This window comes from Elephas maximus, chromosome 12 (assembly GCF_024166365.1).
Source record: "Elephas maximus indicus isolate mEleMax1 chromosome 12, mEleMax1 primary haplotype, whole genome shotgun sequence".
In the NCBI taxonomy this organism is placed as follows: Eukaryota; Metazoa; Chordata; class Mammalia; order Proboscidea; family Elephantidae; genus Elephas; species Elephas maximus.
In genome coordinates this window covers 32,140,816-32,162,110 of record NC_064830.1, presented here as the reverse complement: position 1 = coordinate 32,162,110, position 21,295 = coordinate 32,140,816, and the positions used below count along the sequence as shown (strand labels likewise).

General features: G+C 40.2%; 1 protein-coding gene across 2 annotated transcripts in view; it reads left to right on the top strand.

Moving 5' to 3' along the window:
- CYRIA (CYFIP related Rac1 interactor A) overlaps nucleotides 1-12,048 on the top strand; it is a 149,800-nt gene extending 137,752 nt beyond the window's left edge. For both annotated transcript variants that reach the window (XM_049902643.1, XM_049902642.1), the window contains exons 12-13: nucleotides 6,151-6,221; nucleotides 8,309-12,048. In XM_049902643.1, the coding sequence (XP_049758600.1) occupies nucleotides 6,151-6,221; nucleotides 8,309-8,372 (135 nt within the window). In that variant the 3' untranslated portion in view covers nucleotides 8,373-12,048. The remainder of the gene's footprint in view (nucleotides 1-6,150; nucleotides 6,222-8,308) is intronic.
- Nucleotides 12,049-21,295: the final 9,247 nt, after the last annotated feature.

Here is a 21,295-nt window from a genome sequence, read left to right as displayed (position 1 = left end):
ATAATCAGAAAACAGATGAGTCTGAAACTTTCTTGTTGGTTGTGGGATAAAGCATACGCCTACCTTAGCCCAGAATTTGCCTACAGCATCAAACCCCATAGTGTGTCCATTGGATTAATTTAATGCCTTTTAAGTGCCAAACAGGCGCTCTTCTTACTGACTTGCTAACTTCTGCTGACATGTTCATTCACCTGTACAGATTAACATCTCTGATGCTCCAGCACTGTGTAGAAACTCGAAATGCACAGAGTGGCCAGGGTTCTTAAAAAATGCAAGGAACTGAAGTCTCAATGAAAAGTGCAACTTGGATTATTCACTTTGAGGCTTTGGGTCCCCAACAGAGTTAGGCAGAGCTCTTCAGAGAGTACTCATGACATTTATTTTATGCTTTTTAATAAAGTTTTTTTTTTTTTTGTTACTGTAATATATAGATAACAAAGCATCTGTCATTTCAACAATCTTTACATGTACAGTTCAGTGATATTAAATATTTTCATCATGTTGTTCAGCTATCACCACTTATGACATTTTTAATATATTTACTTTCTGTTTACCAAGAAAATAGTTGGTATAGAAAATTTGAAAAATACAGAAAATCAAATGTATCTCTCATAACCCTTCCACTGACAGATGACCCCTGTTAATAAGTCAACATAACTATGTCCCTTCTTCTTACGTAGATGTTTGTGTGTCTGTTTGCATGTACTTAACCAATTAGGACCATGCTATACATGTCATTTTAAAGTGCATTTAATTCGCTTTAAATTTATTTTGGACATTTTTCTTAAATAAATATATTTACTGTGTTCTTTGTGAGGCTTTAACATTTTTAAGATTGAGTATAAATAACTCTTTGAGTGACTTTATAACTATCATTTGAATGTGTATTGAGTTTAGTACATGGTAGTCATAGGACAAGGAGTCCTGGTGGTGCAGTGGTTAAGCACTCAACTACTTACTGAAAGGTCAACAGTGCAAACCCACCAGCCACTCTGCAGGAGAAAGATGTGGCAGTCTGCTTCCAGAAAGATTATAGCCTTGGAATCCCTATGGGGCAGTTCTACTCTGTCCTATAGGGCCGCTATGAGTCAAAATCAACTCAACAGCAAATGGTTTTGTTTTGTTTTGGGTTTAATCATAGGACATTCCAACTTACCATAGCTTTTTTTTTTTTTTTTTAGTTTGTCACAGAGTTAACCATTAAAATGACACTGGGTACAATTATGTCTTGCACCTTAATTTTTAAAACACTTGGTTTTACTTGTCATTTACTGAATATTTCTGTTGAGTTCATAAATAATGTATAACGTAAAATCTAACCACACATAGTCTTTCCTTTTTTAAAAATTATTTTATTATTGTATTTTAGATGAGGGTTTACAGAGCAAATTAGCTTCTCATTAAGTAATTAATACACATACTGTTTTGTGACATTGGTTGCCACCCTCACAACATAACACTCTCCCCTTCTCAACCTTGGGTTCCCCATTACCAGCTTTTCAGCGGTCCCCTTCTGCCTTTTCTTCCTTGCCCCTGGGCTTGTGTACCAATTTGGTTTCATTTTGTTTTATGGCCTAGTCTCATCTTTGGCTGAAGGGTGAACCTCGGGAGTTCAGTACTGAGTTAAAAGGGAGTCTAGGGGCCATGCTCTCAGGGTTTTATCCAGTCTCTGTCAGACCAGTAAATCTGGCCTTTTTTTTTTTTTTTTTGTGAGTTGGAATTTTGTTCTTCATTTTTCTCCATCTCTCTTTGGGACCTCTAACCACACAGACTCTTGATGAAATTTACTTGTGTGTGAAGGTCTCATTAAGAAAGGTTTGTTCATATTGGAAGTTGCATGTGTCTCCAAGAAAATTTCAGGTTTGCCAAATACAACCATATTCAAGATGACCCATCTCTTTTAGTGACATAAAGGGTCTTTTCCCAGGTCTCTGCATATTTCTAGACCAGTAGTTGTAAGCACTGTGTTTATAAATCTCTAGAGTATCAGCATCAACTGTGAATAAACAGGTATTTATTTGTCAGACCCTGGAATAAATATTCTATAAAAACGTATTGCCATCGAGTCAATTCCAACTCATAATGACTCTATAGGACAGAGTAGAACTGCCCCATAGGGTTTCCAAGGAGCAGCTGGTGGACTTGAACTGCTGTCCTTCTGGTTAGCAGCCATAGCTCATAACCACTGCTCGAGCAGGGCTCTAAATAATGTATATGCACTTCCAAAGAACGTGCCCTGGAGTGCAAAACAGATGCGTGGTAAGCTTTTGTGACCCAGCTGAGGGGGAAATGCATCTGCTTAGAGGCAGAGGCAGGCAGGGACCAGAGGGTGATGTTTGAGGTGGACCTCAAAGAAGGTGTAGGATTTTCTCAAATGGGCAGAAGAGTACTCTAGGCAGAGGGAGTTGTCAGAGTGCCATTAGGAGACTAGATAGCAATCTTGGGTGCCAGAAAAGCCAGGCTAGAGGTAAGATGTTGTTTTCAGCTGTTTTCCTTAGAATCTCATGAAATGACCTAATAAGCACTCATTCCTTAATCCTTGTCCCTGCTCAGACCTCACCCGGAACTCTAGACCCCACTTCTCCTGAACACCTGAAACATGAAATACCCCAAACTAAATGTTATCCTGCCCCCATAATCTGCTCCTCCTCTTGGGTTCCCTGCCTCAGGTGTTCCACCATCATCCAACCCATCTCTAAGGCAGAAACCTAGGGATTATTCTAACTTCCTCCCTCTCCATCAATTTCCATACCCTGTCAGTCATCAAGTCCTATAGAATCTATCCAGATTAATCTACCCATCCCTCCCTTCTCCATGCCCACTGCTTCCCTATACTCCATACCCTCATAGGCTCTCCCTGCACCTCGTAACTAGTCTCCAGATCACCAGTATTGCTTCCTTCTGAACCCTTTCCATATTCACCACATTACCAGATTGTTCATTGCCTCTCAAGCTTTCTCCATTTTCTGTAGGTAAAGGTCTCAAACTTCCTAACATGATATTAAACCTGCACTTGATCTGGCCTTGTCTACATCCCTGGCTACATCCTGGTATTCCCTACCTTGCGCCCAATGATGTAATCATCCTGGAATAGAACTAGAAATCCCCAAAGTGTACTCACTGGTCTTTCATCCCTTTCCTACATCTCTGTTCCCATTGATCCTTAGGCTTGTTTTAGATGATGATTCATCACACTAGGATAATGAGTTATTTGTCTCTAGTCTGTCAGTGGTCCATGGGCTTCTTGGGAGAGGGACCAAATCTCTTCATCCCTGGGCTTTATCCTATCCCTGGAACTGAGCAGGCCTGGGGTACCCACACCTGGCTTGTTGTAACCTCTCTCCGCCCCGTGCCCATGACAGACATCTCGAATTGACCACAACATTTTTTCTTGGTGAGCCTATATGTGACCACCAAATGATTCTCAACCTTCTGCTCTCGGCTGTCTCCATCAATCTCTCAGGGCTTATCAGGCCTTTGAGATAAAATTTGATATGCCAGAACATGACTCACAGAAAATACTTGTTTTTAAGTGTCACTGTAAAAGAAACTCTTAGTATAACCAAATCCAATACACTACATGAACATCTGAGTCTAAAATGAGTGATTCTCATCTTTGAAAGCAAGAAAGATTCTTGCTTTGCCAAAAAACCCACTAAAGAATATGAATAATATAATGCAATCTATATAAATTTAGTTTTCATCCACTTTCCAAATTATGAACAAATTGCATTCCAAAGACAGAAAAAGCTAATAAACTTGCTTATGTTCCTAGGGATACTAAACTAACAAGCCTGGGTAAAACCCAGCCATCATGCCTCCATATGGTTCATATTCTTAACAACTGTCAAAGCTGATTAAGATGTAGATGGGCACCTCTGGGAGCATAGAGCCTCATGAGGGAGACAAATTAATTTGGGCACTGAGATATCCAAGGCTGCATAATAAGTGCCAAAATATGGTGTTCAATGCTATTGAAATATGAACAAAGATAAAACGTTTGACTGCAACAAGTTAGAAGGAGATGACCTTTGAGCTGAGTCTTGAAGGATGAGTAGGCAGACAAAAAGGAGGTGGGGGCAGACATTTAAGTGGAGAGAACTGCATATTAAGAACACAAAGGTGGTAGTTACTACTACCTGGTGGGGGCAGTGAGGTCAAGAAAGGCTTCCTAGAGTTGGTGACCTTTAACTGAGTCCTAAAAATATTGTTAAGTGTTTGCCAGTCAAATAGCTGAGGGAGGGAAAGCATTCTGGGCAGAGAGAGGGTATAAAATTGTCATATTTTAATTCATGGAATTAATAGTAGCTGAGTGCCTGATACAGGGAAAGTCTTGGCACTTGGCTCCCAGAGTACAGAGACAAGAAGATGAAAGTCTCAAGTTTTGTCTCCAAATGCCAGACAAGTAAAGTAATACAACTACAATATAGTGGGAAGAGTGATATGACTGAGAATAGTACAGAATTTTGGAGAAGCACCTCACCAACCTGGGGGAGTAGAAAGGGCTGTTGGTTGCTCCTGTGCTAGATTCTATGGACAGAAATAATGTGACATTATCATAAAACCAAAGACCAAACCCATTGCCAACTCATAGCGACCCTATAGGGCAGGGTAGAACTGCCCCATAGAGTTTCCAAGGCTGCAATCTTGATGGAAGTAGCCAAGGTGGCAAGGTAGTTAAAGCGATTGACTGCTAACCAGAAGGTCAGCAGTTTAAGATCACCAGCGGCTCCCTGGGAGAAAGATGTGGCAGTGTGCTTTCGTAGGGATTTACAGCCTTGGAAACCCTCTGGGGTTGGTATGAGTCAGAATCGATTCAACTCCAGTAAGTTTGGTTGTTTGGGGTAATTATGGAAGCCAACTTCCATATCTTTCTCCCGAGGAGCAGCTGGTGGGTTCCAACTGCCTACCTTTCAGTTTGCAGCCAAGTGCTTAACCACTGCACCACCAGAGCCCCTTTAGACATTATAGACAGATGCTATTATGTTGTTGCTGTTGTTAGGTGCAGTCGAGTCGGTTCCAACGCATAGCGACCCTGTGCACAACAGAGCGAAACACTGCCCAGTCCTGCGCCATCCTTACAATCATTGTTATCCTTGAGGTCATTGTTGCAGCCACTGTGTCAATCCACCTCGTTGAGGGTCTTCCTCTTTTCCACTGCCCCTGTACTTTGCCAAGCATGATGTCCTTCTCCAGGGACTGATCGCTCCTGACATGTCCAAAGTATGTAAGACGCAGTCTCACCATCCTTGCTTCTAAGGAGCATTCTGGTTGTACTTCTTCTAAGACAGATTTGTTCGTTCTTTTGGCAGTCCATTCAATATTCTTCACCAACACCACGATTCAAAGGTGTCAATCCTTCTTTGGTCTTCCTTCTTCATTGTCCAGCTTTCACATGCATATGATGAGATTGAAAATACCATGGCCTGGGTCAGGCACACTTTAGTCTTCAAGGTGACATCTTTGCTCTTCAACACTTTAAAGAGGTACTTGGCAGCACATTTACCCAATGCAATGCGTCTCCTGATTTCTTGACTGCTGCTTCCATGGCTGTTAATTGTGGATCCAAGTAAAATGAAATCCTTGACAACTTCAGTCTTTCCTCTGTTTATCATGATGTTGCTCATTGGTCTAGTTGTGAGGATTTTTGTTTTCTTTATGTTGAGGTGTAATCCGTACTGAAGGCTGTGGTTTTTGATCATTAATTAGTGCTTCAAGTCCTTTTCACTTTCAGCAAGCAGTATTGTGTCATCTGCATAACACAGGTTGTTAATGAGTCTTCCTCTAATCCTGATGCCCCCTTCTTCTTCGTATAGTCCAGCTTCTCGGATTATTTGCTCAGCATACAGATTGAATAGGTATGGTGAAAGAATACAACCCTGACACACACCCTTCCTGACTTTAAACCAATCAGTATCCCCTTGCTCTGTCCCAACAACTGGCTCTTGATCTATGTAAAGGTTCCTCATGAGCACAATTAAGCGTTCTGAATTCCCATTCTGGATGGATAGCTTCCAGCATCACACCAACACGCGACCCCCCACGGTACGACAAACTGACAGACACATGGGGGAGATGCTTTTATGGGTAGGTAATGTTATGGATGAAATTACCAAGATACTAAAAAAACCTTGTGCTTTCTCTGCCTAGATGAAAGGCTGCATAAAGGTTTTGAAGGAACAGGCCCCGGACAGTGTGGAAGGTCTGCTGAATGCCCTCAGGTAAGCCCCAGCCACTGACCAGGGGACAGCTCCCCTGCAGACCTTTTGCACATTTATCATGCTGCTTGGGACTGAGGGTTAGAGCACCAGGCTTAACCCTTTGTGGATTCTAGCACTTTTAACTTTCTAACAACCCTATGAGATCAGCATCATCTTTAGCATTCCTTTTTCACAGATGAAAGAAATTGAGGCTTAGAGAAGTCAAGTAACTTGCCAAAAGACGTGCAGTAAATGGCAAAGCTAGGACTTAAACCCCAGTCTCTTTGACCCCACAGGTCATGGGCCTTATTCCTGGGCTCAATGACTTGTGATCAGTGGGCTCATTTTCAGAAGAGCTTCAGTTTTCCTTCACCAGTGGTCTCCCGCTCTACACATGAGAATTATGTGGGAAGCTTTTAAAAACACTGATACTAAGGCTCCAACTCAGACCAAATGAATCAGAATCCCTGAGGAAGGGGCCGAGGCACACAGTTGCTCATTGTTCAAAGCTCCCCAGGTGACTTCCATGTGCAGCCGGAGTTGAGAAGCTTGCTCTACGTTGTCCAGATACCTGAGCGTTTGCTCAGCCATGGCTTGTTACAGATACTCACAGCTAAATACTAGTCCCCAAGCACCTCCATGCTTTCCACAGCTCTCTGTGGCTTAATTTACTTGAAGGAAGGGATTCTTATTGTTTAGTTGTGGTACATCTACACAGTGTTGAATCACTACTACTATGCAACTGATTCTGACACTGGATTGTGATCTGGGAGGTTTATGATTCCTCCTGTATTATTCACCTTTGATTTCCCTAGTTCCACTCAATGTTGTGTATGCAGTAAGTGTTCAATAAGTATAAGTGGAAAGGATAAGTGATCAGTAATTCTCTCCATACATATGTAGAGTGTTTATGTTTAATATTCCACTTCCAATCACATTGTCTCATTTAATCATTGCAACTCAGATAGGCAAGGCTAGTCTGTTATCTCCATTTGATAAATGAAGGAACTGAGATGCACATGAAGTAAATAATCCAGACACTGAGGTTGATGCTATTTTGAGGAGGTGCTGAGTCATCACGCATCAGAACAGATGTAGCTCTACCGTAAGAACCTTCCAGATTCTATGGGTAATCCATGACTTTCCCCACTGGTGCCCATTTTACACCAGGCTGGCTTTCTACATGCAATAAAAAGGCTTTAGCTTCTGAAGCTTTAGAATTTCTCAAAGCCTCACTCAATGGAGCAAGACTTTATTGAGACAAGATGTTAGGTGGTGAGTTCTGAGTGCTGGAATTTGTATCTCCTGTAGACGCCGTGATAAAGCGAAAACAGCACAGGCTTTCAAGACAGCCAGACCTAGGTTTGAATCAGAAATCACAAATGGTCCACAAATCACAAATTGCTAGCTGTGCGATCTGAAATGAGTCATATAACCTTGGTGAACCTCACCTTTCCCATCTGTGAAATGGAAGCATTAACCTCTCCTGCGGTTATAACTTGTAAGGATTTCAATGAAAACTTAGATCAGATGCCTAGAACGTGGTCAAGGTTTTATTACATGCTAAGTCCCTTTTCCCTTCTTTTCACATACTGTTTCTAAAGCAGGTTGATGTTTGGATACGCACTGCACCACTTTTTTGTTTGTTTATTTGTTTACCTGTATATTTGCCCCTTTGCGGTGGCAACGAGGATAAGAGTTGTCACAAAGTAGGAAACTGTCACCTCATAAGTTTGAGGTTATTTTGCTCTGAAAATCCATGTTTTTGACATCTGTGACTTCACAGGCAAAGCCTAGATACTTGATATTCTGCACTCAATCAGGTGAGGACTTCCTCCCCAGAAAATGAGAGCCTTAACATCTCTTCTGTGCAGTTAGTTGATGAGATGAAAGATCTACAAAATTTCTTTGGAAGGAAGAAGCAACTATTAAATCTGCCAGAGAATACTCTGGGCATTGAAGTGTGGCGCTTTGTCTTAAGAACCAATCCAAAGCTTGATTTATAACTATCCATTGTGCTTCCCAAGGTAAAGATGGGCTGGCGAGTCATTACTGAAGCTTTAGGACAGCATTCTTTGCACACTGACCTCCATCCCTCTTTCCACCAGGTTCACTACAAAGCACTTGAATGATGAATCTACTTCCAAACAGATTCGTGCAATGCTTCAGTAGAGCACTGCTCAGAGAAGAGGATCTATGTACTGACCTCAGAAGATGTATATGTTTACATAATTTAATACAGATTGATGTTAATACTTGTGTATTTACATAACCATTTCCTTCTTGACACTGAAATATATGGACCTTAATTTGTATCCTGACTGACTCAATCCAGCACAGCATAAATTGACTTGAGAGCCTTACCTTTGATGTTTGAAACGAAAACCCCTGCTCCAAAGGCAAATTTTGGAGACTTTTGCTACTGGAGTCCTTTAACCACACCTGTAACAATCAGAAATCCCTAATAGTTTGTGATAGTGTTTTAATTCTAGATGTGTCATCGCTCTGGAAAGTATAGTTATAGAAACACAAAGTACGCAATTTTCTGTCTCGGCTCAGCTATGAGAAACACAACTGTAATTCTGAGAGAGGGAGAGGAATCCAAGAAAAGAAAAATGTGTGTGTGGAGAATCAAACCCAAGTGTTTGGAATTCAGCACGCCCCCCTCTCTTTCCTCAAACTGCAAAGCACACGTGCAAGTTTTCTGTTGACACGTGTTTTATTCATCAGCATACTCTCTTTCTGTCTAGATTTATACCCCTCTAACATTCACTTTTAATTTTGCAACAGGAAAATGAACCTGTGTTTTAATCTGTGAGAAGGAAGTAGAATGCGTAGGTGCGCTGCTGTAGCTGGGCTGATTGATGAAGGTGATTGTCTTGGAAGTGGGAGGCAAGTGGCAAGGAGGGGCACCCAGACAGCAGGACAGTCATCACTCTGCTTCAACCCCCTGCTTTTAAGGACAAGGACAGGGAACACTGGCTTTGAAATTATGGATATGTTTTCTGACCTTTCAGTTCTCTGCTGAGTGCTGGAAGTGCCCCCAAAACCAATTGTCATCGAGTTGATTCTGACTCATGGTGACCCCATGTGTGTCAAAGTAGAACTGTGTTTCATAGGATTTTCAGTGGCTGATCTGAACTGTAGCTCACCCAGACTGTCTTTTGAGGCACTTCTGGGTGGACTCAAACTTTCAACATTTTGGTTAGCAGTCAAGCACATGAAACTTTCGTACCATCGGTGGACTCCCACCCTTCCTACTGGTTAGTCCGATTCTCTGTGGTCTCTTTATGTGGAGACAGAGGTCTAGGGCACTTTATTAGTTAGCAGAGAACTGGAGGAATTGGAAGGGGAAAAAAAATCAAAACTATATTTTCTAGATGCCTGATATTTAAAAGCCAGCTCCTCCCCCACCTCACCGTCAGCCTGTTGCTCTGTCTGCCCTGTGAGTATCTGCATTCTAGTCCTTGCCCTACAAGTGAGTCACAGTGTGATCTTGGGAAATCTGCTTCAGCTCTCTGCATCTTATCTTCCTCATCTATAAAATGGGTGATAATCTTCAAGAGCCTTTTTAAGGCCACAAGCCAATAAAATGACTGATTCCACCTTCCTTCTTTAGTAAGCAGAGTCTAGTAAGCACTACCCCACCTTATCTTGATAATTAATAACAGTACAAGGCCTTGAGTTATTATTATTCTGTAGATCAAAGGGCATAGAATGGAATCTTAGAAAAGTTCTATTCTGACCTCCAATGGAAAATGAGCCACAGAGAATCCAGTTACACAGGCTCACCTCCATGTCGGACTAGAACCCAGGGTGCTTCAATCCTGACTCTATGCTCTTTTTTTTATTCCACAACGTGGCCTATGGATACATAATATAGGATGGGGTCAGACCTTTATAAATAAACCCTTAGCCTGGCCTGTATTATTACTTGTATATTTCTGACAGAAGAAAGAATAGCCCAGACAGTTAGTGAATGAGAGTCCCAGAAGTTGGGTCTGGGTATGTCCGGGTTTGGCATCATTACCCACATCCCAAGGAATGAGCTGTCAGCTACCATTGCTTTGTGGACTTTAGTGGCCAGCTGGCATTCCCTGGAGTCCTCCAAAAAAGGGGGAGAAATCTTGTTTGTTGCTGTGGTTGTTCTTAAAAAAAAACAAAGAAATGCAGACAAGTGGCAGAACAGTACTTTTCTACAGATTCCTTGGTCTATGTCTAAGTGCTAGTCAGCAAAGAGAGGACAGGCCCTTTTCCTTGGAGCTTTTCAGGCTGACCAAGGCTGCTTAGGTGGCCATTCTCTCATCAGAACAGAAATACTGTAGATAGCCTTTGGGATCTTCTCAAACCTAGGGATTCTAAAACCCTAAAGGAAGGTAGAAAATGGGATAACACCAGGTAAACAAATTCAGTAACCATTCAGTTTAAGAAATGTTCTTCTATTACAGCAGCCACATGTTATGCTTGGGCAAATAACTGTCAAGGCTAGAATTACAGAAGCAAATAATGTTTACAGGCATTGGGTCCATTTTCCTGCTTTACGAGGTGAGGAGATTAAGGCTTGGAGAGAGGGAAAGGCTTGCCAGCCATCACAGAATTAATGAGGCACAGACCTGGCACTTGAACCCAAGTCAGGTGTTTATACCGCAGCTGCCTCTCAACTAGTTAAAGGAGAAAATGGTAGGGGTTATATGTCAATTTTTTAAAAGAAAAAATATATATAGCAAATAGTTGAGCACATTTGAAATTTTTCTTTAGAATTTCTATCAAATAGGACCAACCATATGGGAGAGGCTGCTAGCCTGCCCCAGTTTAGCCAGGCTACCTTATCTCATAGCCATGAGGCACCAACACATGGATTCTGAAAAGCCCAGGGCCTGAACTGTTGCCTTTGTTATCATTAGGACAGGTTAACTGAATGTCTGTGATCACTAACAGGTGATGGGCCTTGGGTCCACTCCAGAGCTACTGTGGGAGACAAATTCTTTTAACAGACTGTCCGCCAGGCATCAGAAGTCCTTGAACATCCCAATTATTTGTGCTGCATGTACATGTGTGCAAGACCTGTGGGTGGTTTAGGAGAAAGTGCTAGAGACAGTGTCAATATCAATGTTAACCATATTTCATATTTGATGTCTCCTTGTTTTTAAATAAACAGTGTTTTTCATGGCTCTGATATTTATTTTGGGCAAGCAACAAGGTAAAAATGACATTTTTCAGATGCAGTGCTACTTTGAAATTATAGCTTTGTTCTCAGAAACCTTTCATGTGCCAGTAGGAATTGGAAAAAAAAAAAAGTGGAAATGAATATTTTTAATTGAACTGACCCATTAAAAAAAAAACTTTTTTTTTTTTTTTTAGGGCTACAATATTTAACAGTCAGAAAGTCTTGAATATTACCTTTTCACTATTAGTATCATCTTCACCAGCATCTGCTCCCAGTCTTCATTCACCATGATATATAGGTATTAATAGTAAGCTGAGCCACTTAAGACATCATCATAGTTAAGTAAAAAAAAATTCCATACTCCTACCAAGGAAAAAGGAAACATGCTCAATCTTGGACCCCAATTGTGCAATATAATTCAGAGATTTCCCACTGAATCTTGTATCCTAGACAGCTACTAATTTTTCTAGATGTCAGTGATAAACATTGGAGTCTTACCTTAAAGAGCCAAAAACTTTGGAACCCAATTTTCCTGCTACATCTATGAAAACTGTTACACACAGAAAGCTGTTTTAAAATTGTCATATGTTGTTTGCTGATGTCATTGTAATTTTTTTTTTTTTTTTGCCTGTTTGCCTCTTTTTGTACAGAAGTTTTGTGTGTGAAATGAAAATTAAAGTTTGGTACATATATTTAAAAAGTTGCTTCTGTTTCGTATGATGTTCAAGGTCGAGTGGGTGATAAACAAATGATTGTTATTCCACACAGATATTTGCTTGGTACCTGCTCTGGGGACTAGGAAATCACACTATTTGTCTGTCACCTCTCTAAGCTTCAGTTTCTTCAAAAACATGAAGTATCCAAAGTGTCCCACTCTTGGTATTCTTGTAAGCCAAGAATCTTCATTACTGAAAAAAGAAAACAGACATGATTGACATCTAAACATACATGAGACTTTGTCCAGGGATGTTAAGAAAACTTGCTGCTTCCTCTTGCATATCAACACACACAGACACACACACACACGCACACACACACACATGGAGTTTGAAAGGGGTGAATGTATGAACAATAGGTAGTAGTGTTGTTCATACGGCTCCATATAAAATAAGTAATCAATTGCCCAGTAATTCCAGGAACAAACCTGACTTGGAAGAAGTACAGCCAGAATGCACCTTAGAAGCAAGACTGGCAAGACCTGGTCTCACATACTTTGGACATGTTACCAGGAGGAACCAGTCCCTGGAGAAGGACAACATGCTTGGGAAAGTAGAGGGTCAGCGAAAAAGAGAAAGACTGTCAATGAGATGGATTGACATGATGACTGCAACAATGGGCTCAAGCATAACAATGATTATGAGGATGGCACAGGACCTGGCAGTGTTTCATTCTGTTGTACATAGGGTTGCTGTGAGTCGGAACTGACTCAATGGCACCTAACAACAACAACATGTTATAGAAATAATTAAGACACATTTAGGCAAATTCATGGGGACAAACTTTAATGGGTCACTGTTGTATATGAATGCATCCGGTTATATGGCCTAAATTTTTTAAGATGATATAAAAAATAACCCCTGCCAGAAAATATCCGTGGATTTGACCCAGCATAACTAAGAAATGCTCTTTGATCCTTTTTTTTAAAGTGTAATAGCATTTTATGGATTTAGAAAAATCAACAACCTGTTCCACATTGGTATACTTTTCAGACAACTTAAGCACTGAAACAATTATTTTAACTATCTAACACTGAAATTGTTCTGAAGCATTACTTTTAATCTTTGCAACATTTAAGCTGATCACCTGAGACCTAATTGTGTGTGCTGTCAGTGGGACAGTCTACAAGAGAGACCTTCCATGTTGCCTGTAGAAAAAAAACATAAGCACAGCAGTTAGGACTATTTGGGACCCAAAGAGTGGCAGAAAGAATTGAATAATAATGGGAACGTTTCCTTAAATTGGCAAATGGACAAATTGTAAGTAAACAAAAATTGAAAGGAGACAGAAGGAAAGAGGCCTTTAAAGGGGTATGTGTGTGTGTGAGGGGAGGGAAGGTATCTAATTAAATGAATGTTGAGAATAAATTACATGCAATAATGGGGAATAGAGTATATGTTTGATTGTCAATAGCAATACAGTTAGCAGGGAATTGAGGAATGTGTGCTTCAGAATACCCTTCACACCATCCAGAAAGTTGGTGATAGTTCAGGTTTCTGGTGAGGATTTCAGCTGGCCACATTCATGAAGCCCGGTGGATATTTGCAATCTATATTCACAGTTGACTTTACCCTTTGGCTTATAAACAAATAGACTTTCTAGAATTTTGCGATTTGAAAATTTTGAAGTCTATGCGGTCATCACAGATAATATAAATAATACTGATTCATATACTTAAATTATTTATATTCATTAACTACTTCCATCCATTTAGTACCAAAATCATCAACTCCACTAGTCTAACATCCATGGTGATCACATCTGCATGTTACATCTCACACCTTAAATGAAGGGTGGCCTCAGCCACTCTGCCGTAGCTCCAATGTCAAACTCCAAAGAAGGAAGCTTTTCTGCCTTGGTTGCATGTAGTTCTAGAGCCTGTATTTTGACTACTCCAGCTATTCCCTGGCTGGCCTGTTTTCCTCTGAAAACCTGGAACAGTTGAGGGTGGACTTTTTACCAAAAAAAAAAAAAATCATTGCGATTGAGTCAATCCCAACTCATAGTGACCTTGTATGACAGAGTAGGGCTGCTCCAAAGGGTTTCCAAGGCTGTAATCTTTACAGAAGCAGACTGTCACATCTTTCTCCCATGTAGCAGCTGGTGGGTTTGAACTGCTGACCTTTCAGGTAGCAGCCAAGTGCTTAACAGCTATGCTTCCAGAGTTCCTCTGTTCTACAAATACCTTCAGCAAAATGCCTTCTTCAAAATGCTGTAGGACTTTAGAGAAATCAATATTTAGTTGGAAAGGGGTCTTTGAGATTGAAAGCTCTTATAGCCTCACTTAAGAAAATCTTTTCTCTGTGAAATCTTCCAGTTTTCCAATCAAATTTCATGCTTTCAAATTCTTTCTTCTCCCTGTCTGCACTTTCTGTTCATTTCTAAATTGTCCTTGTTTGTGCCGTGACAGGCTTTGTTTCCCGTTGGGAGCTGTATTTACATAACCATGTCTAAGCTAGGCAACAGCTAATGTCTTCACTGTTGTCACTTGGAGACCAGTAGTTTAAGAGTCTCTTTATACCTTGAGGAGGTATGTCTCTGAAAAAGTTAAAAGGGCTGAGGGATGTGACCAAATATTTTCTTCCAAAAGTCAATCTAACTGAAAGGATTTTTATTTTGTATGAGAGAAATAATATATTCACAGTGGATAAGGCTATAAGGGCAATTGCATTACATGTGAATGTAGGTGGGGAAGATAATGTAGAGCATGCAACAAAATGGACAGGGAGCTCTAGACTGAACCACATATTTACAATTTCCGAACTGTGCCATAAAAGAGCCCTGGTGGTACCGTGGTTAAACACTTAACTGCTAACCAAAAGTTTAGGGGTTTGAACCCATCGTTGCTCCGTGGGGGGAAGGTGTGTCTGTCTGCCTCCATAAAAACTTATAGCCTTACCCTGGGGCAGTTCTCTGTTCTATAGGGTCCTTACAAGTCAGAATTCTACTCAACGCCAATAGGCTTGGTTTGGGGGTTTGGAATGTTTTCTTTAATGCATGCCCTCTTCCACACTATCTATCTGAAGCCTACTTGTACATCAAAACTCAGGTCATCCTCTACTTCCTCCATGAAACTTTTCCTAATGACCCTAGCCCTTGTTAATCCTTGGCTCTTCTGAATCCCTAATGCATTTAATTCCTTTGGTAATAAGTATAGGGCCACTGCACACTATTTTAAATCATCTGTTCGTCTGTTTCAACTAAACTGTAAGTTCCTGAGGGTAGAGGATGTATCTCTCAGAGGGCCAAGCTCAACACAGGCCAGTGACCAATCCAAGAGAAACTTCAGTGTTCTGAAACCAGAGCTGGTGAAATAAAACTCTGAGAATTAATTTCTACAGCTCACCAGCCATCCACGATGACAAATCATTTGCTCCCTGGGCTGGCCAGTTTTATATTGGAGGGAATATTTACCTACCTTTCAGGAGATTCATAAAATCTGTGAACACAGAGAGCTTCTAGCTTGAGGCTGATATGCCAGCTGTCCAGCTGAGAAATTAGGCAGTTGTCTTGTTCAAAAGTCAGAGTCAGCTATTCCTAGTAAGGGTAAAAAAAAAAAGAAAAAAGAAAAAAAAATTCCTAGTAAGGGTAGGCAGCCAAAATGCTAGTCAGATCTTGTTTGGTCTGGGGAAAGTTTGCTACTTTGTTGGAGAGCAGAGATTAAGGTAAATCAGAGGTAGGACAACAGATAGAGTTTCAGATGGCCAGAATAACCGATTCAGTACCTTGGATAGCAATCTGTTAGTGGTATTGGCTTTAAAAGTCTAGTGCCTTTCAGCTGGCTCAACTTTCTAGAACTCTAGTTAGCAAAGATAGTATTTTCCTCCCGAAAAATAAAGTTACTAAGTAGCTGAGAAGGGATTTTTCTTTGTCCTGAGATCTCTTAATGTCACATAAAATGGGCAAGATGTAATTTTGGAAAAAGCCAGGAATTATCTTGAATTTTAATATTCATGGTGTTTTTAGATTCAAGCCAAACTCATAGAAGGAACTCTTCTTCTTCAGCATCACCCCCACACCTCCAGTCAGTCATTAAGTCCTAACCAGTATTGTTCCCAAAGATCTCTCAAAATCTATCAGCCTCTCCCAAGTCCATTTTGCTTTATTTACTATAAGCTTCATCGTGTCTTCTCTGAAACATCTCTCAGGCTTTATTTCCCTTTTCCAGTCCACATTCTCACAGCCAAAAATCCATCTTTCTGAGGCATACATCTAACCATACACAGTTGCCCTTAGCAATATGCCCTAAAATATGTTTTCAGAGATGCTAATTGGTGTCCCATGGGGGGGGGATTCAATTTTCAAGTATCTGTAAAATGAAGTTAAACAAATTTGCTGAATAAATTTTCTTATTTTTTTTATTACCAAGTGTCATGGATTTATTGTTTCCCCCCAAAATACCTATCAACTTGGCTAGATCATGATTTCCAGTATTGTATGATTGTCTACCATTTTGTTGTGTGACGTGATTTCCCTATGTGTTCTATATCCTGTCACTATGATGTAATGAGATGGATTAGTGGCAGTTACATTGCTGAGATCTACAAGATTAGATAGTGTCTTAAGCCAAGTCCTTTTGAGATATAAAAGAGAGAAGCCAGCAGAAAGACAGGGGAACCTCATACCACCAAGAAAGCAGTGCCGGGAGCAAAGCGTGTCCTTTGGACCTGAGATTCCTGCATGGAGAAGCTCCTAGGCCGAGGGAAGATTGATGACATGGACCTTCCTCCAGAGGTGACAGAGAAAGGCTTCTCCTAGAGCCAATGCCCTTAATTTGGCCTTGTAGCCTACTAGACAGTGGGAGAATAAATTTCTCTTTGTTAAAGCTTGTGGTATTTCTGTTATAGCACCACTAGATGACTAAGACAACAGGTTTTTTTTTTTTTCATTATAGACATCCATAGGAGGGTGGAGTCTATGGTATGTAGCAAATATATAGCAATTATATACAAAACATTTTTATGTATTTCTCACAAACATTAGTATTCTGCAGAAACACTGCTGATGAGTCAAACCCAAGAGCTTGGGATGCAAGACCTCCGTGATTTGAGCTGAGCTTAATTATCCCATCTCACTCACCTCCTCTCAAAAGTGCATTCTATTTTTCTATGCAGCCAAATTGTTTGCCATTTTCAGAACATAACATCTATTTTTTTCTCATATTTATATGTATCTGATAATGCTGATCCTTTTACCTGAAATTCTGTTTCCCCTTCATCATCTGCCTGGTGAAATCCTAGCCATCCTGGAAGACATTGCTCAAATGCCTCTTCCTCTTTGAACATCTCCATGACCCACCCAAACAGAGTTAATCACTCTCTCCTGTGTGTTCCCACATCTCTAGATAGACAGGTAGGTAGACAGAGTTGTTCATCAAAGTGTTTTACATTTATGTGTTTATTTATCTCTTTTCACTGCACTGTAGAGTCCTTGAAGTGACTGTGTCTAAGTTATCTCTCTGTTTACACCATCCAGCAGAATGCCTGGAACTCATTATGTGCTCAGCGCATGTTTAAATGAATTCCTCAATTTCACCCAGGGCTGAAATCCAGGCCATGTCACCACTCAAGGCAAGGTGGATTTGTGTGCTTTTGCACAAATACAGCTCTACCTGCTGGCCTCCCTCTGGTTGGGGCTTTATTTTGCCAATAATTCTGGTCCAGGGTCACTAAATACAGTTTGAAATAGGTGCCGCCCCAATGAAGGCTGTAGTTCAGCACTCACTCTACTATCTGAGACATGAGTACTGCCATGAGCTATGATAGCCTGGAGGAAGGAGTATGTTTTTGCATTCTTACAACATGGAATATGGGCTGCAATATCCATGCTCCAGACCTTCCAGAAGCCATTGGATACCTGTTATCCCCACCAGTGTATTTGTCTCTTCTTAGTTCTGCAACTCTCAGCTAGATAAATCTCCCCAGAATTTATGATCAGAAGTTCCAACAGGAAAATTTTCCCGAGTCTTTCAAGCTAAAGTAGATATCAGATATGGGTTATTATTCACATTTGCATTTCAGCACATGAGAAAAATGAGAACTGATCACAAATGTGCATTACTGACCCCCTTGGGACTACCCAAATCTGAGGATGGGAAGGTAGAGGTAGGGGTGAGCAACCTTAAATGGAGAAAGTTGCCCAGGCTACACCAAGGCTCTCAGAGGGTTAGATCTGATCTACCTCTACAGGCCCAGGTGCATCAGTGTGCCTCAGTCCAATGCAATCATGGCTATATGAACTTACCATTAAGAGGCAGGCAGTGTTTAGGATGGTTAGTTTAGGAACATAGAGATTGCCCTCAGCAAGGGGAAATATATAGACATGTTGGTAGATAAAAGGCTATGCTTTCACTATGCAACATGAACTTCTTTGAAGAACAGTTCCTTTTCATTGGTTTGTGAAACCCAACCACCTGTAAAGTTTGGGGCCAACAGCTGTGAATGACTGGTGCACCAAAAAAGATAATGGAGGGTTAGCTACTGAACCTGGGAAGCTAAACTAAAGGCACTTGTAAAGATTGATTTCACTCCACTTGCCCTGGGTACATAGCTTCAGGTTTGATGTAACTGATGTATGGAAGATACCTTTTTAATACACAGCTGTTACCTATAACGCACTACTCGGAAAAAAAAAAAAAAAAGCTTTTACATTGGGCAACTTTCCATGCATAATTTTTATTAAGCCTATGTAGACAGATAAGGAGCCCTGGTGGCACAATGGTTAAAGAGCTCAGCTACTGAGCTGCTAACTGAAAGGTCAGCTGTTCGAAGCCACCAGCTACTCGTGAAAGAAAGATGTGGCAGTTTGTTTCAATAAACATTACAGCCTTGGAAACCCTATGGGGCAGTTTTACTCTGTCATATAGGGTCACTATTAGTCAGAATTGACTCCATGGCAATGGGTTTGGTTTTATAGAGACAGATTTTATTTTTGTATAAAATGGGGTCATACTATACACAATTTTGTAACCTGATTTTTCATTGAAAATATGTACTGAACAACATGACAACATGTCCAAAGTATGTAAGATGCAGTCTCGCGATCCTTGCAGGATCAGTCCCTGGAGAAGGACATCATGCTTGGCAGAGTACAGGGTCAGCAGAAAAGAGGAAGACCCTCAACGTGGTGGATTGACACAGTGGCTGCAACAATGAGCTCAAGCATAGCAGTGATTGTAAGGATGGCTCAGGACTGGGCAGTGTTTCATTCTGTTGTGCATAGGGTTACTATGAGTCGGAACCGACTCGACAGCACTTAACAACAACAACAACATATAATGAACATCTTCCCATGATAGTGTGTGGGTGGTAGGCACATACACACATATCTATGTATTTGTTTATATATATATTTATATATAAATACAGTAGACTATATATACATATCTGTGAATATATATAGAAAAAAAATTTTTTTAATACATATATACACATATGTGTGTGTGTATATATATATATGCATATGATGTTCAAACCCACCTAGAGGTACCTAGGAAGACAGGTCTGGAAATCTGCTTGCAAAAGGTCACAGCCTTGAAAACCCTATGGAACAGTTCTACTCTGCACACATGAGGTCACCATGAGTTGGAATCAACTCAAAGGCAACTCACAGCAACAATATATACAAACACACATACATGATACATATAATTTGTTTTTTCTACAGTATTAAATCCAGTTAATTTTAGTTTACCTTTTAAGCAATTTTAATTGATATACAATAGGCAACATTTTTAAAGACTACATTTTGTTAGTTTTGACACATGAATACACTGTGAAACCATCATTACAACCAATATAATAAACATATCCATACCCCAAAGTTTTCTCATGCACCTTTGTAATCCTTCCTCTCATCCTTATTTCCCCTCCTCCTGTCCTCAATCACTGATCTACTTGCTGTCATTATAAGTTGTTTTTCTTATAGTTAAGTACCCTCAAGTCGGTTCCAACTCATAGCAACCCTATATACAACAGAACAAAACACTGCCCTATCCTGTGTCATTCTCACAATCATTGCTATCATTATAAATCAGTTTGTATTTTCCAAAATTCAAAAAAAAAAAATAGAATCATGCAATATGTGCGTGTGCATGTATGTAAGTAAACAATCTTTTTTGTAGAGTTTATGCTAGCGTCTTCAAAAGATCAGAGAGACTTTGTTTTTTTTTTTTCCTTTTTGTTATGTTTGAGCTCTAAAACAGTTGCTTAAGAAACCATTTCCACCTAATATTTTTTTTTTTCCTAGGGAGGAGATTTTAATCAATGTTTTTAATTTTCTTCCATATTTGTGAGCCTTTTTTCATGTAGTCTACATGTTTCTTTGGAATTTTAGTACTTTATGTTTTTATACAAAATAATTCATTTTATCTACATGTTAAAATATTCTAACAAACACTTTTACAAGTTATTCTCTTTTATTTTTTTTCTCTTTACCTGTAGTTAGTCCTCTTTCCTAGAATTAATATTTTTGAATTTGTGTTTCTTTTCTTTTTACCTTAATTACCATATTTTTACGAAAATAACGCTTGTCTCCTGAGTTTGTTTGCCAGACGCACCCTCCCCCTGCAAGGCACCCTCACAAGTGCTGCCAGTCCAGTCTTCTTCCACATGTTGCTGTAAAAAAAAAAAAAATTATTGTGGCATGCTTAGGAAAATAACTCATGGAGGCAGGGCATGGCAAGGCAAACAAATGCAGATAGGGTGCGTTATTTGCATAAGATTCCAGTAGACAAATATGCAATTTGTGTGTGTATGTGTGAGTGTGTATGTATTTGTTATATATTGGATTGTGTACCAAATAATATGTGTTGTATATCCTAATTTCTATGTCTGCACTTATAATCCCATTTGGAAATGTATCGTCTTTTTTATGTTAATGAGATGGGATTAGTGTAGGGTATGTCTTGAGTCAATGTCTTTTGAGATATAAAACAGGTTAAATAAGCAAGTGAGCGAACAGAGATGGGGAAAGACAGATGCCAAGACACTTGGAGATCTCCAAGGAACCAGGAACAAGAAGCTGAAGAAACAAGGACCTTCCTCTAGAGCCGACAGAGAGAGAAAGCCTTCCCCTAGAACCAGCACCCTGAATTCAGACTTCTAGCCTCCAAACCTGTGAGAAAATAAATTTCTGTTTGTTAAAGCCATCCCCTGTGGTATTTCTGTTATAGCAGCACTAGATATCTAAGACAGTATTGTAAAGAAAAGCT